This window comes from Pagrus major, chromosome 11, assembly GCF_040436345.1.
Source record: "Pagrus major chromosome 11, Pma_NU_1.0".
Lineage (NCBI taxonomy): Eukaryota > Metazoa > Chordata > Actinopteri > Spariformes > Sparidae > Pagrus > Pagrus major.
This window is the reverse complement of record NC_133225.1, coordinates 558753-575818: the sequence shown is the minus strand read 5'-3', so window position 1 is coordinate 575818 and position 17066 is coordinate 558753. Positions and strand designations below refer to the sequence as shown.

Here is a 17066-nt window from a genome sequence, read left to right as displayed (position 1 = left end):
ATGATGTTTGATTTGTGTCTTGATTGAAAAGCTCAAAGTTTAACGTATATGTGATTTTAAAATACACTCGCATATAAACACAGGACTGGTCCTTTAACATCTGTAGAGCTCAGAGTGACGCTGACATGTTGCTGACTCAAGTCTGTGATGGAGGTCTGATGACGCAGAGCAACAAACACTCAGTTAAATAGTGTGTGTGTATGTATACATATATATATATATGTTATATATACATATATATATATACACACAGATACATGTGTGTATATATATATTACATATTTTTACCTGAAAATGTGGATGAGCCAACAGGCGACTGTAACTCACTAATCTGATGATTATCACCAGCAACATGTTCTTAAAGTATAAAAGTTAAACTTCTCAGAGTGCTGAAGGTCCTGAGAGATGATGTGTTTTTATCTTTTGCACACAACATAATTATTTATACACAAGTTATTATGATGTGCAACAAGATGCAACATGTTTGTCTCCTTTTTTGTGGAGTTTACAACTTTATGGCTCCCATAAGTTTGTGATGAGCTCACAGAAATCCCAGCAGAGCTTCAACTGGAGCAACATAAATGTTGTATATAAATTAAACTACAGCTCTTAAATGTAGAATATAGAAGTATAAAGTAGTAAAAAAAACAAATACTCAAGTACAAGTGCCTGAAAACTGTACTTAAGTGCAGAACTTGTTACTTTCCACCGCTGCAGCGTGAAGATGTGTAATATTTCCGTCAGGTTCACCTCCTGACCGCCAAACACAAAGAGACAGAATAATAATCAATGGATAAAGTAAATGAGATGCTTTTACAAACATATTTTCAGTCTCTCAACAGCACAAACTGCAGCTTCATCTGCACGCCGGTTGCTCCTGATGCTGACGTCCTGATATGATTCAGCTCTTCTTCAGGCTGATTAACAGAAGAATGTTGTTTTTGGTCTTTACATTAAATCAAAAGACTGTTCAGGAAAAACAGGGTGTGCATAAAGTATATATGAAGAATTATATAAATATAAAGAGTTTAGTTTCTGCAGTATGAATACTTCACTTTGGTCTGTGTTCCAGGAGAACATTTATTTTGAAATGTCCGACCGGAAGCTCTCTCCTCACATCCGGGTCTTTTGCCGCAGTTCGCGGTTAAATGTGAAGTTAAGTGAGTTTCAGCGGTGACCGCGTGACCGCGCGGGCAGCGTGACCGCGCGGCCGGCGGGCAGCGTGACCGCGCGGCCGGCGGGCAGCGTGACCGCGCGGCCGGCGGGCAGCGTGACCGCGCGGCCGGCGGGCAGCGTGACCGCGCGGCCGGCGGGCAGCGTGACCGCGCGGCCGGCGGGCAGCGTGACCGCGCGGCCGGCGGGCAGCGTGACCGCGCGGCCGGCGGGCAGCGTGACGTGTCATCAACTAATTATTATCTGAGTGTCCGTGTAGAAACGTTATTAACGGAAATATGACGTCTGAGCAGCTAGCTAGCTAACTAACTGATGAGCTAGCTAGCTAACTAACTGATGAGCTAGCTAGCTAACTAACTGATGAGCTAGCTAGCTAATTAACTGATGAGCTAGCTAGCTAATTAACTGATGAGCTAGCTAGCTAACTAACTGATGAGCTAGCTAGCTAACTAACTGATGAGCTAGCTAGCTAACTAACTGATGAGCTAGCTAGCTAACTAACTGATGAGCTAGCTAGCAGCTCCACGGTCAATGAAAAGACCCGCTGAGTCAGCGGCGGTTTGGCTAACGCTGTTAGTGGCTAATGTTAGCTTGTTTGCTAGCTGACCTGCTATGTGTTTTCTCTCTGCAGGACTCCGTCACAGCGGCTGAAGATGAAACTTCTCTCATAGAAACGTTTGAAAACACTTTGGACTTTTCACAGGTTCGTTTCAAACGTTGTATTTTATTTTTGAGTTGAAATGTTACAGAAAAGTGACGGGTTGGTGACATTTTACTGTAATTTCAGCAGGTAAAGGTGGAACAGCTGTCTTAACGGAACAGTCCGCCAAACTTCATTCAAATTTCTGCCAATTTTAATACAGATTGTATTAAGATTCTTTAAAATGTTATAAATTACAGTTTGCTGTTAATGTAATCTTTCTGTAAATAATATGGTTTGGGGCAGTTTTCTGCTTCATTGTGAAGAGACAGGCAGGAAACAGGAGAGGCTGGCTGGTAACCAACAGGTGATGGTTCCGACCTGTAACTGGACTGTGCAGTAATCCTTCAGCTAACAGGTCCAGTGTTCATGTAAGTGACCCGCCACACTTTCCCCTAATGAGCTGCACGCGACATGAGGTGACGACATCTCTGTCACGAGGTTAAAGAACATTGGAGGCAGAAACTATGAATTAATCTTAATTACCTGTCGGAGGTGTCGTTGTTGCTGCAATCACTTGAACTGATTTATCAAAAAATGATGACCTTGGTGAGTTATGTAATAACTGGTTGCGCAGTAAGTCATTGAAATTAAGTTAATGTGTAAAAGTTTAATGTAAGTTTAAAGAAAACTGTTACATTTTTGCCATGATTGTCTTTCACATTGGGGTCCTCAGCAAAACAGTGAAAAGCTTATTTTTTATGTGTTAATTATAATGGCAATATAAAGTTATATTACTGTAATTGAGTTAAGGTAAGTAGAGTTTTTAAATGAATATCAAAGACATTTTAATTTCATTTGGTGGTCATTCACTAAATCATGGGTTCAATCATAGGGTTTCCCCATATCAGTTAGCATGTTAGCTAAGATTTATTTTGGTAATTTACCGGTTGACGTCGGCGAATCAACAAATAGCGCCGTAAACGCCTAAGACGCCGTTCCCTTCGCCTCCGTCGGTGCCTGAGAACCAGGAGTTGGGCGAGCAGCATCCAAACAACGGGTACCATTCTTTCATAGAAATAACACAACTTTTTTGTAAGAAAGTAGCCGATAGCTTACGAGCTAAATAGCTACTGACCACTAACGTTAATTCGCACGCGCTAGGTATCTTACAGCTTGTGCACAACCCCGAGCATTTACAGCTCATGACGAGGACACAAAACAGTAGCTGACAAAACCAAACTCACACACCATCGATATTTCAACAGTTTATTGACCAAGAAACACAACCGCCATGAAAAATCACATCTTTATACCGTCAGGTTTGTTTACATGATGCTCGGCGCGCCCACTCACGTCACATGAGTATCTGGCGCATCTGCTGACGTAACCACGTTCAGAAAATTACCCGTGTAGTGTCCGAATTCTCCTCCCGTTGTACCCTACATCGTGTACATGATGTAGTGCGCTATATCCTATACACGATGCAGGGGATAGGGAGTGAGTGGATGAGTGGATGATTTCGAACACAGCTTATGAATTAATCTTAATTACCTGTCGGAGGTGGAACGTCATCACTGTTTCAGTCCAGCGGTCCACCGAACTCCTGTCAAAATGTTGGAAATTTAAAATGTGAGTTCACTTCACTGCAGCACAGAAAATGTGTCAATGCTGAAACCTGCAGTGAGTTTCTGTAGAAGACTGTTGGACTCACAGTGAGTCCATGTTGTGTTGTAGAGTCTTTAATGTTGAGAACATGGTTCTGTTGGACTCACAGTGAGTCCATGTTGTGTTGTAGAGTCTTTAATGTTGAGAACATGGTTCTACCAGATACACAAACATTAAGTACAGTGTTTTTTTAATGGAGTCTGGTGCAGTTAAGATATTAAGATAAAACGGAGATGTTCCACGGAGATGTTCCACAGAGATGTTCCACGGAGATGTTCCACGGAGATGTTCCACAGAGATGTTCCACGGAGATGTTCCACGGAGATGTTCCACAGAGATGTTCCTGCATCATTCACCTCTGAAGATGTTAAATTCATCGTTTGAATCATTTCATGTTTTTTCTTTTGTCCTTTTATTTAAAAGTAAAACAGGAAATCAGGAGGAATAATTCAGACCATCAGAGTAAAAGCTTCAGTGTATTACAGATGTTGTCTTCGTGCTGTTCGAAGGTTTGAAATGATTTAGTTCTGTTTTAATGAACTGGTACTCGACGTCCTAACTGTTGAGAATCAGCTGGGTTCTGTTCATGAAGCTGACCCACGGGCTATACGGACCCAGCAAAGCCACCGCGGCCAAGGTAAAGACCTGGACCCAGGACTGGGTATCAGACCCGGGCCTGGGTCTCAGACCAGGACCCAGGACCGGCTGATCTAATCATCATTTACACAGTTTGAGTATTTTCCTCTTCTCCTCTAATGAATTATTTTCATCACGCGACCTCATCAGAACCTGAAACAGACACACTGTTAACAGGTCCACTGATTTAAAACTGATTGGCTGAAACAGACTGAAGACAACTTAAGATGAAGTTCTGTGTGAACAGTGAGACTCACTGTGTGTTAACTGAGGAGGACGAGTGTGTGAGGATCTGATCTCTGGTTCTGTGTCGGGCTGTCAGAACCACCTGCAGGCTGCTGTGACTCACTTCTACTGTAAACTGTTCTGTGTACGTTTAATGTTGAATATTCTGACAGACTACAACAGAACCAGGGAGATGAATGAAGTCTTCTGTTTGTCTTTGAAACACGAGTGTTGTTCTTAACCACCAGACTGGAGGAGGAGGAGGAGGAGCAGGAGGAGGAGGAGGAGGAGGAGGAGGAGCAGGAGGAGCAGGAGCAGGAGGAGGAGGAGGAGGAGCAGGAGGAGCAGGAGGAGGAGGAGCAGGAGGAGGAGCAGGAGGAGGAGGAGCAGGAGGAGGAGGAGGGCAGCATGGAGAGAGGAGCAGCACTGCTCTTCATCAGGGTGAGTCTTCATCAGTTGAGGAGGAAACAAACTGAAGTTCAGTGCAGAAGATGAAGACGCTGCCACCTGCTGGTCAGCTGTTGTTCTGCGTTCCTACTTTCAGTGGTTCAGTACTGGTCACATGGCAGCAGGTGGACCTGGACCTCAGAGAGCTCAAGGTCCTTCATCCTGGAAACATCCTGGAAACATCCTGGAGTTCCTCACAGCTGCTCTTCAGTCCTGTTTGTTTCTCCAAAGGTTTCAATGTTCAACCAAATGAAATCTCAGATTTATTTCAGTGAATCTTTTGACTGATTCACTTTGTTGTTGTTGTTGTTGTTTTAATTCAGATTTTATCCAACAACAGTTTAAAGGTCAAAGATATTCAGTGAATAATGACATTAGAGAAGCTGCACATCCTGTTCATCAAAGATTCATCTGCTCATTATCTTTTCAATCAGTTGATCAATAATTGAATCAATAAAACCAGTGAAAGGTGTGAACATGTCAGTCACCTGCTGTGAGCTCTGCAGGTGTGTTGTTGATCCAGTGTTGTGTGTCTGGTTGTGTGTCAGCAGGTCAAAGAGAAGCTCAGTAATTAGAGTATTCAGAGTAATCAGAGTAAAGTGGAGAAACAAGCAGAAGAGAAGAAGACTGGAGCAGAGATACCGACCAATCACAGCTTCTCTTTCTTCCCTCCGTTTCCTCTCCTCAGTCAGGCTCAGCGGTAAAACTGACACTATCATATTTATTGATCTGATGATTATTGATTATGTTCTCTGCTGACTCAGTGTCTCTCTCTGAAGGGCTCCGTGACCTTCATCCCTCCTCCTCCTCCTCCTCCTCCTCCTCCTCCTCCTCTTGGCGGCGGCAGCTGTGGTTGATGCTGTGGTACACGTGTGGCTTCCACACGGTCAGTAACCTGAGGTCACAGGACCACTCTGAGGTCACAGGATCACTCTGAGGTCACAGGATCACTCTGAGGTCACAGGACCACTCTGAGGTCACAGGATCACTCTGAGGTCACAGGATCCACTCTGTGAGGTCACAGGATCCACTCTGTGAGGTCACAGGATCACTCTGTGAGGTCACAGGATCACTCTGAGGTCACAGGATCACTCTGAGGTCACAGGATCCACTCTGTGAGGTCACAGGATCACTCTGTGAGGTCACAGGATCACTCTGAGGTCACAGGATCACTCTGTGAGGTCACAGGATCACTCTGAGGTCACAGGATCCACTCTGTGAGGTCACAGGATCACTCTGAGGTCACAGGATCACTCTGTGAGGTCACAGGATCACTCTGTGAGGTCACAGGATCACTCTGAGGTCACAGGATCACTCTGTGAGGTCACAGGATCACTCTGAGGTCACAGGATCCACTCTGTGAGGTCACAGGATCCACTCTGTGGTCACAGGATCCACTCTGTGAGGTCACAGGATCACTCTGTGAGGTCACAGGATCACTCTGAGGTCACAGGATCACTCTGTGAGGTCACAGGATCACTCTGAGGTCACAGGATCCACCCTGTGAGGTCACAGGATCACTCTGAGGTCACAGGATCACTCTGAGGTCACTTGATCACTCTGTGAGGTCACAGGATCACTCTGAGGTCACAGGATCACTCTGAGGTCACAGGATCACTCTGAGGTCACAGGATTCAGTATTGACGTGTCTGAATGTGTTTCAGGCTCAGCAGGAGTTCAAGTCAAGCTCCAAACACTGAGGTCAGAACCTGAACACACACCTGTACACAGGAACACACACCTGTACACAGGAACACACACCTGTACACAGGAACACACACCTGTACACAGGAACACACACCTGTACACAGGAACACACACCTGAAGACTTTTATAAATAAAGTTTCTCCGAACGTGTTTCTGTGAAATGAAAGTCGGGACAGAGTTCAGTCTCTAAAGTTATTGAAGTAGTGAGACGTCTTCATGTGTGAAGAGAAAATCTTTGACGATCTTGTTTGCCTCCTTCTAGTTTTTCTGCTTCGGAGCCAGAGAGGATTGTGGGAAGAGACTCGGCTGTGACGTCCTTCATTCAAAGTACAATTTGAACATTTTCTGTATCTTTTAAAATCCTTGTATTTGTTGATGAATGTTTCCATGTGAAGAAACACTGTTTCTAGATGTTTGTGTTGAGAGGTTCAGGGTCGCTCTGTAAATCTGAACTCTGCTGTTAGAAATGAAATGAAAAAGTATTTTGTTATTAAACAGAAAGATGGATCCTAAAATCTGTTGTCAAACTTTTAAATATTTAAAGAATCTGTTTAAAGATGTTTTCTCTCCTAGTTTTGGTTTTATGCCTTCAGCTTTTCTCAAACACTGAAACTGAGCAGCAGGGAACCACTTCCTGTCAGTCGGAGGCCTCGTCCACACAACACACCTGAAAATACAGGTCACATGACCGCACACTGGGCATGTTGGTGTAAACAGGAAGCACATCGTTCACTCTGGTCAGTTGCTTAGTTACAGAAAATCCTATGAACGAGGCAGAAACATGTCGGCAAAGAGACAAACGACAAATGATCCACTGCTGTTTTATTAATGTGTCTGTAAATATAAACTATGACATCAGCCTCCAGGTCATGTGACCCATCACCTCAACATCAACACCAGAATGTCTTCCTGCTCTCCACTGACCGCTCTGACAGGAGGGACAGGCTGGATCTGAATGACCTGAGAGGAACAGAGACCTGTGACAGACAGCAGCACACCTGTGGACAGGTGGACCTGCTGCTGACTGAGGTGATCTACTGTTCACACCTGTTGTTATTCAGACCCCAAAGTATGTATCAGACACAGGTTCAAATCACCAGAATGACCCTTTACTGTCACCGTGTGTGACAGACGACATCATGGTGAGTCGCTGCAGGTGTGGTCGGACTTCAGGCTGCTGTTGGTCACCTGAACAGAGACCGTCGCTCCGTCTGCACCAACAAACGTCCAGCTGCCGTCTGTGAACCCCGTCAGCTGATCATCATCCACTGAGACTGAACAGCTGACTGAGGAGGAGACCTGAGTCACATCTGTAAACACACACACACACAGCAGGTAAACACACACACACAGCAGGTAAACACACACACACAGCAGGTACACACACACACAGCAGGTAAACACACACACACAGCAGGTAAACACACACACACAGCAGGTAAACACACACACACAGCAGGTAAACACACACACACAGCAGGTACACACACACACAGCAGGTAAACACACACACACACAGCAGGTAAACACACACACACAGCAGGTAAACACACACACACACAGCAGGTACACACACACACAGCAGGTAAACACACACACACAGCAGGTACACACACACACAGCAGGTAAACACACACACACACAGCAGGTACACACACACACACACAGCAGGTACACACACACACACAGCAGGTAAACACACACACACAGCAGGTACACACACACACACAGCAGGTACACACACACACACACAGCAGGTACACACACACACAGCAGGTACACACACACACACAGCAGGTAAACACACACACACAGCAGGTAAACACAACGTTAAAAAGATGTCAGCCAGCCTTCATGTGACTAATGTTCCAGGGTTTGATGACCAAACATGGAGTCTAATAAAGCTGATCAATAATAAAGCTGATCAATAATTGTCAAGTCAAACTGAAGTTTAAACGAGTGCTAATTAAAGAACTACAAAAACTGCAAAAGAACTACAAAAACCGGAAGGAGGAACCATCACACAGTTGCTGCCCAGACTGTAAAAAACAGCGCACGTCACCACAGGTGCAGATCATCAGCCACAGGTGCAGATCATCAGCCACAGGTGCAGATCATCAGCCACAGGTGCAGATCATCAGCCACAGGTGCAGATCATCAGCCACAGGTGCAGATCATCAGCCACAGGTGCGCAGACAGTGGCGGCAGACGGCGGCGGCAGAGAGCTGTTTAGCTTAGCTTAGCTTAGCCACGGGGTTGGTTGCCCAGTAAGGCATGGCTTGTAACCAGTTAATGGCCACGTGTGCTGATAGCTTGTTAATGTCCTGAATCTTTGGACTTGGTGAGAATGTGCTCTGTGCTGTAGCTAAATTCATCACCTCTCGTCAGGACCTGAGCACAGCCAGCGGAAGCTGAGAAACTTAACTGTCACTCTTAATTATTTATTTATTTATTGTATATATCATATATATACCACCAACATCAACACACACACTTTCCTTTCTTCTTTTTCTTTTTATTTATTTTTTATTATTTTATATTTTTTTAATTATTAATTATCTGTGTATTCTTCTTTCTGTAATCCTTTGCTTTGGCAATATTGTAACAGTCATGCCAATAAAGCCTGTTGAATTGAACTGAATGTACTTTATGTAAAACATGTAAAGATTAATTGGTACTTCTGTATGAAGCACATCTGAGGGTTTTCACTCTGATCTTGAAATTTGGTAAATTATGAAATGAAAATTGATTGTGTTGTGTGTTAATCACAAAACCAATTAGGCAATTTAAATATAGCGTGATTTGAGCATTTCATACTTTAATATTCAATGCAGACATTTCATATGTGAATGGAAACAGTTGTGTAATTTGTGTAAATACTAATTTCACTTTATTTATTAAAATTTGACCATAAAATGTGATTAAGGTTAAAAAGTAATTCATGTTAAAATACATAGTTAATGGTTAAATACAGTTGAAATTGAGACAATTTATGTTAAAATGCAGTAAAAAAATAAATAGATCAACAATAAATATTAAAAAGAAGTGAAATTCACACTTGCCTGACAACATGCTAAAACAGCTGGCAGCAGTGGGCAACTTTATTTGCACTTAATTTGCAATTTAGTGTAAACAGGTTTGGGTTTCACAGTATTTATTTATTTAGGTGTTTATTTTTCTGGTATTTTGTATACTTGTATTTTTGTATTCCTATTACAGTCATTTGAAATATCATTGGCATTATATACAGAATTTAAACATTCTTTCTTTTTGTGTGTTTCTATGATTGAAAGGTTTTTCTCCTCATGGCTGAAACTGCTCGCCTGGTCGTTTGGGTGATTGCAGGTGAAGCTCTGGGCAGATGATGGATAATGTTTCCAGTGGGAAGTTTGCATGGCGAAACCTGAAGAAACTTGACAATAATAAAGCTGATCAGTAGCTCTCCTGGTGAAGCTCACGCCTCGTACTGAGGTGGAGGTTGAGGGTTTGAATCCTGTCTGTAGTTTTTGCTGCATGAATTAAAGTTTGTCATGAAATGTTGAAGTCTAAATTTACACTGTAACAGTTTCATGTTGCTAAATGTTGATTTAACGACCGTTGAATCGTTCAAACAAACATCCTGTGGTTTATTGACAGACTGTGTGTTGGACTTTGACTTGACCCGGTCTGATCCGGACTGGACTGAGATGAACTGAACAGTTTGTTCTGTGTGGTTTGGGTTCTCAGGGCTTTAGGAACGGGTTCTCTGAGGAGCACTACAGCACTTCCTGAGAAGCATTCTAAATCAAAGTACTGATCCAAAACTGGTAAATGAGCCTGACTGCTTCTTACCGACTACAAAAAGCATGTGGTGGTTGCTGGGCTCGGAGCGGATGTCCAGGTGATCGTGTGGATCGTATCTGCAGGTCATGTTGACAGGAAGCAGCGTGGTGCTTTTCTTCCAGATGGCGAGCTGTTGGCCCGTCAGGTTCCTGCTGCAGGGCCCTGTTGAGACGATCACGCTGTCTCTGTAGAAGCGACAGCTGGACACGTAGCGGAGCGGCGGGGAACAGGTGACCTCCACGCCGTCGCCAGGTGAGAGGAGGCGACGGCTGACAGACAGACGAGGACTGGGACTGCTGCCTAGAGGACAGACCGCCAGCAGACACCGGTCAATACAGAACCAAAGACTGGAGCTCAGAGTGTACTGTACCTGTCCACATACAGGTGACGGTCCACAAGACAGACGTACCGCGGACAGTCACTCCCTTGATGTCGCTGAACGCTGACGTGTACTGCTGGAGGTGGTAGTCACACTTCAGGTAGATCCGACTGCCCACCGGACGACGTCCCAGCAGCTCTGTGGACGTCAAGTGGAAGACACAGAGGAAAGTTCTGGTTGTCATCACTCTGAGCGGGGACGAAGAGTCTTCTCTGTAAAGACGGCAGTCCCCTCCAGTGTAGTCTATAGGAAGAGTACAGGTGACCTCCACCGTCTGTCCGTCCTCTATCTCATCTGTCACAATGAGTCTGGGACTGTCTGCAGGGAGAGGACACGTTAGGACATCTACAGAGAGGACACGTTAGGACATCTACAGAGAGGACACGTGAGGACATCAGTAATGAGTGGACACGTTAGGACATCTACAGAGAGGACACGTGAGGACATCTACAGAGAGGACACGTGAGGACATCTACAGAGAGGACACGTGAGGACATCAGTAATGAGTGGACATGTTAGGACATCTACAGAGAGGTAACGTGAGGACATCTACAGAGAGGACACGTTAGGACATCTACAGAGAGGACACGTGAGGACATCAGTAATGAGTGGACATGTTAGGACATCTACAGAGAGGACACGTGAGGACATCAGTAATGAGTGGACATGTTAGGACATCTACAGAGAGGTAACGTGAGGACATCAGTAATGTGGATACTTTACTCACCGCTATAATATGACCTGGCAGCAGCCGTCCACCCTGTCAACCAATCAGAGACAAACAGGAAGTGAGCTGACGGTATGTGAACTGTTAAAGGTCAGACTGAGGTTGTTGTCGGGTCAACAGATTGTTTCAGAGACTCACAGCAGCAGACAGACAGAGTGAAGAACTGAACCAGGTCCATCAGATCCTCCTGAAGCTCCGATGACTTCTGACAGACGGACAGACGGATGGACCTCCTCTGGTTAAACATTATCTGTCTGTTTACTCCTCCTCTGGTTAAACATTATCTGTCTGTTTACTCCTCCTCTGGTTAAACATTATCTGTCTGTTTACTGACTCACTGCTTGTCTGAGCAGCAGGTTAAAGTCACTGAGACACAATAACAGAATAAACTCACTCCTCTGCTTGATTTCAGTTTATCATTGTGAAGTCAATAAAAGTAATTAAATATAATTATCTTCTTGGAAACTGCAATAAAAGAAGCCTCTGAATGTGTGGAGCTGGTCTGAACAGCGCCCCCTGCTGGACTCTGCAGACTGTAGTGTCCTGATGTGACCACAGGGGGGCAGCACCGCCTCACTCACAGCAGGACGACACAAACCTGGTGCATCATCTTCAAGTCTGCAGAGGGATGAAGAAGAAACTTTAACTGTTGTTCCACTTTCCTGTCAGTTATCACTTGTGGCAAGTAACTAAGTACATTTACTCGAGTACTGTACTTTAACTAGTACAATTTTTTGTTTACTGTAGCTACTGTTAATTTTAATTTTATATATTATAAATGTGTAATGTATGTTTTGTATTTTGTATGCTACTGGACACTTGAATTTCCCTCGGGATAAATAAAGTATCTATCTATTTTATTTTTCATTATTGTTTCTCCTGCTCTTCTTCATCTCAGAGACAAATACTTTACTTTTTACTCCACTACATTTATTTAACAATTTTATTCACAGAAGCAACATTAAAGTGATGAACTCACTCATGCATCAGTGATTATAATCATAAATGTAATATATGATGAAATCAGTCATAATGAGTACTGCTACTTTTGGTACTTGATTACATTTTGATGCTAATCATTTTGTACTTTTGTAGATTTTAAAAGCAGGAAAATGACTTCTAACAGTATCTCTATTCATAGTTTTCATCCTCCAGACCAACAAACCCAGTCTGATCTCCAGGACCAGGACCAGGACCAGGACCAGGACCAGCGCTTCAGCTCCTCACAGTATAGAACAGAAGAACTTGAGGGTTCATCAGGTTGATGATGTCATCTGTCACATGACTTGTTTGATCTGAGTGAAGTGATGTCGTGTCAGAGACCTCAGATCAGATCCAGGATCAGATCAGATCCAGGATCGGTCCGGATCAGATCAGATCTGAGGTTAACTTGAACTTTAACTGAACCTCCAATCATAACAAGAGCCTTTATTTATGTCTCCCTGTGGACTCAGTGAGGCTCCGCCCCCTCCTGTCAGAGGTCAGAGGTCAGCAGCTGGAGGTGGCTGAACTGTCTCCATGACAACGGAGCAGCTCTGAAGGAGACAAAGGCTGCAGTGGAGGAGTTAAAAAGATGATGTGACTGCACTTTAAGTGGAGCAGCAAGGCATTATGGGACGTCATTGTCTCCTCTCTTTGGAGAAGTCAAACAGCTCTCAACATGGCCGACACACAGACTCACACAGACTGTGACATCACTTCCTGCTATCAAAAACACAACATGTTGATGCTTTGGGTTCTGACTCTGTCATACAGTCTACACTGTGTACAGTGAGCTGTAGTATTATGGGATGTGTCTATCACTCCACTTCCTGCGTGTGTCGCACTGTTTACTGTCCTCCATTTTGTCTGAACGGACACATTCAGAGTCTGAACTGTTGGAAAATGATTCTGCGGAGGTCATCAACAGTGATGTATGAATACCCAGGATGCACTGCGGCTTTAGACACACCTGTATGTTTTAAATGTAAAGATCTTCAACACAGATTAGAAAATGTCGCCTTTCTGGGTGTTCAGATTATTTAACTTGTAATGTGATTACTTCTGTCATGATTGATTTGTTCTCAAACACAAACTGTTGCTACTTCTGTCTTTATTTTTCACTAGCAAACCAACATTCAGGAGTTAAACAGTGCAGACAGACAGACGGATGGACGGACAGGAGTTAATGGGTTAATGGATCAGCTCCTGACAGAAGATGGACATTGAGAAGGACTGGTCACCATGGTAACAGAGTGGGATCGTCCTGCCAAATTTACAAATATGATGATTTTCTTAAAACGTGAAGTTTCTCTATGAGGTTCTGAGCAGCACAAATACAAATCAGTTGGACTCACTGTCACATGACACAGTTTCACCACAAGGTCCATTTAGCAGCTGTCCTGGAGCTTTCAGTCGTATCACGTGGTCTTCATCAGTTCGTCCAGGTGTCATAAAGCTGCAGACGTTTACATGTATTTTTTCGGAGCATTTGAAGGACTTCTCAAGGTTCAGGACCACGATTGTAACTGACTTTTAAATCTGCTGATGAAGATCATGTGATGTGATCAAACGCTCCAGAACAGCCAGTAAATGGACCTTGTTCTGAGATTCTTCTTCTCAACCGCTGTCTCCTCGGTCAAGAATGAACTTTATCTGAGTTTTATTATTTGTTTGTTCCTCATTAAATTTGATCTTTTGATATTTTTTCTGGGCCTCAGTATTTCTGAATCACGACACGAAGCAAAACAAAACCTTTCATTTATCTGACAAACAAAAATCTGTTTTTTCTTCTTGGTTTCAAATATAAATTAATTGGACTGATGACATCACTACTGACAGGAACGACGACAGACAGGAAGTAGAAAATACATTCTGACCAACATTTTCTAAACTTTCACACAGTTAAACTTTTTACAAAACGTCACAACAAAAACACAAAAACTCAAAGTTCAGCTGCTTCTGAGACGCCCCATCATCATTAAAGCTCAGTGTTTCAGCACGTCGCCTCCTGCTGGATGAAAGCCAACAGCTGGTTGTGGACGGATCCGCTCAGTACGGAGGCTGAAACACTGACGGAGAACCTAAAGTAACTGATTGAGTCCAAACTTCACTAAAACACCTGATTTCTTTATTTTAATTTTAAATTTAAACAAACTGGTTGAGTTGGTGAGAAGCAGCTGAACTGTGACTTCGTGTGAAGTGAAGAAACAACAGAATTAAATATGTTCCAGCTGTTTAAGGCTACAGGTTCTAGTTGTTCTTAGAGGGTCAGTATGAAGTCCGATTCTTCTACAAGGACCAAAAACACTTTGTATGAAGCTCACGTCTGTTCACTCAGATCACAACTCATCAGTGATCACCCCATCATGAGGACTGGACTCTGCCGGTCTGATCCGGTCCTGACTGGCTCTGGACCAGCTTGATCCAGGAGGCTGAAGTGATCCCGCTGGTCATCCTGCAGGTGTAGTGAGGACACGCTCCAGGTGTGGTGAGGACACGCTCAGGTGTGAGCTTCTTACAAAGTGTGGCCCGTCTCTATCTGAGGGCTCACTGGTCCCAGTTGAACCAGTTTAAAGTCTCCATAAGTGCTGTGAGTCCGGGTCAGCTGCTGGTCCGGACGAGTCCACACCTGTTTCCTGTACAAACAAACTACTGAAGCTCTACACTCGTCTACTTTAGGACGACGAGGTGACGTTGGCCGAGGACACAGCCGTCTCTCTGGGGGAATGCTCCGCCTCCTCCTTGTTGGGGTGGGAGGAGTTATCGGACTTGCTGCGGCTGAACTCCGCCCCCATGACCGGCCCACTGAACTTGGTGCGCGGCCGGACGCATGCGGTGCAGCACAGCAGCGTCTTCAGGAAGGCTCTGCGCATCTCGTTGCTGGTCAGCGTGTAGATGAGCGGGTTCATGGCGGAGTTGAGGACGGCGAGCGCCAGGAACCACTCGGCCTTGTAGAGGATCGGACAGCTGAGCGTCTCGCAGGCGGCGTCCAGCAGCAGGAGGATGAAGAGTGGCGCCCAGCAGGCGATGAAGCAGCTCAGGACGATGATCACGGTCTTCAGCAACGCCATCGACTTCTCGGAGCTCTTCACGTTGGTTCCCGCGCTGCCACGGCCGTTCGACACTTTGCGGAAGACGAGTTTGCGACTGCGCGTGCGCACCAGCGCGTAGATGCGCGCGTACAGCACCACGATGGCCATGAGGATGATGCTGAAAACGGTGGTGCAGAACAGGATGTAGGTCTTGTGGTACAGCGGCAGCACGGTGGAGCACTGCGTCATGCTCTGGATGCAGTTCCAGCCCATCACCGGCAGCCCGCCCAGCACCGCCGCGATCATCCACACGGTGCTGATGAGCAGGAACACGCGGCACGTGTTCCCGCTGTTGTGCAGCTTCATCTTCAGCATCGTCAGGTGGCGCTCGATGGCGATGGCCAGCAGGCTGAAGACGGAGGCCGCCAGCGCCACGAACATGCTGCCCTCCCGGAAGAACCACTGCGTCGGCGTCAGCTTGTAGGTGTTGGCGCCCGACAGCAGGATGTTGGCGGTGTACACGACCCCGGCCAGCAGGTCGGACAGCGCCAGGTTCCCGATGAAGTAGTACATGGGCTTGTGGAACTTCTTGGTCCTCCAGATGGTGGTCAGGACCAGAATGTTCTCCAGGATGATGAAGCAGCACACGATGATGAAGACCACCGAGTCCGCCTTCAGACCCGAGTCGTGCTGCATCTTCCGGAACTTGCCGGTGTAGTTGTAGTGTTTGGCGATCAGGTCGGAGTAACTGGGCTCAGCCATGGCCTGCAGGGGCGGCGGGAGTCCAGCAGGGGGCGCTGCGTCCTCAAGCTTCAGTCCTTCATGTCAGGTAGTAACCGTGAAGAGGAGCAGAGAGAGTCCTGCTGCTGGACCGGGACATGGTCCTGCAGAGAGACACACACACACACACACACACACAGAGAGAGAGACTCACAAACCGGTCCAGAAACACAGGAGCTGGTCTGAGATCAGATCTGAACCTCAGAAGGTGTGAGACAGTCAGAGACAGTGAGACAGTAGAACCGGTCCTGATTCACTGGATCATTAAAACCTTTAATGTTTGCTGAAACATGAAATATGATCGCAGTGATGATCAGACACGTTTCCATCTGGAAACATTTCAGTCACTTTTACACTTTAACGTGTTTCAGAAGAAGAAATCTCAAATAAAAGCAGCTGATGGTTATTGATCACTGATCACTGATCAGTGAGCAGCAGAGTTCAGTCGGCAGGTTTCATCTTTTCTCTCCAGTTTGTTTAAAGACGTTTGGACTGAAACGGTCCGGTTCGTTCTGGATTCAGTTTTCTGTCAGAATTCAGTTGATTCGACCGTAAACAGGATTAAAACACTCTGACGTCACTGCATCAGTTTAACGTTTGAACGTTTTATATAAAATCCGTTAAAGAGTCGGACCGTCGGTGTGAACGAGGCTCCGCTGCTTCGACTAAACCCGACCAGAACTTTATTTAATCCAACATCACACATTCACACAGTCTCTGCTGACGCTTCACACCAAACCTCACTCACAAAACACCGAATTTAACCGAGAGAAAAGAGAGTTTTTACCTTCAGTCAGAGTCCGGAGGAGAAACAGCCCGACACCAGCTCGAGGCAGAGCAGAGAGCGAC

The 17066-nt window shown here is 45.2% G+C and overlaps 2 protein-coding genes across 2 annotated transcripts; both read right to left on the bottom strand.

Annotated features, from left to right (window-relative positions):
- Positions 1 to 7301: 7301 nt before the first annotated feature.
- LOC141004490 (uncharacterized) lies at positions 7302 to 11678 on the bottom strand. Its single transcript, XM_073476001.1, has 5 exons — positions 11563 to 11678; positions 11425 to 11457; positions 10728 to 11015; positions 10328 to 10618; positions 7302 to 7806 (listed from the first exon to the last, which is right to left on the bottom strand). The coding sequence occupies exons 1-5, from the start codon at positions 11669 to 11671 to the stop codon at positions 7634 to 7636; spliced, it is 894 nt and encodes a 297-aa protein (XP_073332102.1). The 5' UTR covers positions 11672 to 11678; the 3' UTR covers positions 7302 to 7633.
- A 1843-nt stretch (positions 11679 to 13521) lies between these two features.
- Positions 13522 to 17066, bottom strand: s1pr1 (sphingosine-1-phosphate receptor 1). Its single transcript, XM_073476808.1, has 2 exons — positions 17005 to 17066; positions 13522 to 16321 (listed from the first exon to the last, which is right to left on the bottom strand). The coding sequence occupies exon 2, from the start codon at positions 16197 to 16199 to the stop codon at positions 15081 to 15083; it is 1119 nt and encodes a 372-aa protein (XP_073332909.1). The 5' UTR covers positions 16200 to 16321; positions 17005 to 17066; the 3' UTR covers positions 13522 to 15080.

Excerpts from the sequence above, each read along its gene's own strand:
- s1pr1 (XM_073476808.1), bottom strand. The coding sequence starts at position 16,199 with ATGGCTGAGCCCAGTTACTCCGACCTGATCGCCAAACACTACAACTAC.
- LOC141004490 (XM_073476001.1), bottom strand. The coding sequence starts at position 11,671 with ATGTTTAACCAGAGGAGGTCCATCCGTCTGTCCGTCTGTCAGAAGTCA. Across the intron at positions 11,016-11,424 it reads TGCCAGGTCATATTATAGCG|ACAGTCCCAGACTCATTGTG; the intron begins GTGAGTAAAGTA and ends CTCTCCCTGCAG. Across the intron at positions 10,619-10,727 it reads CAAGGGAGTGACTGTCCGCG|GCAGCAGTCCCAGTCCTCGT; the intron begins GTACGTCTGTCT and ends TCTGTCCTCTAG.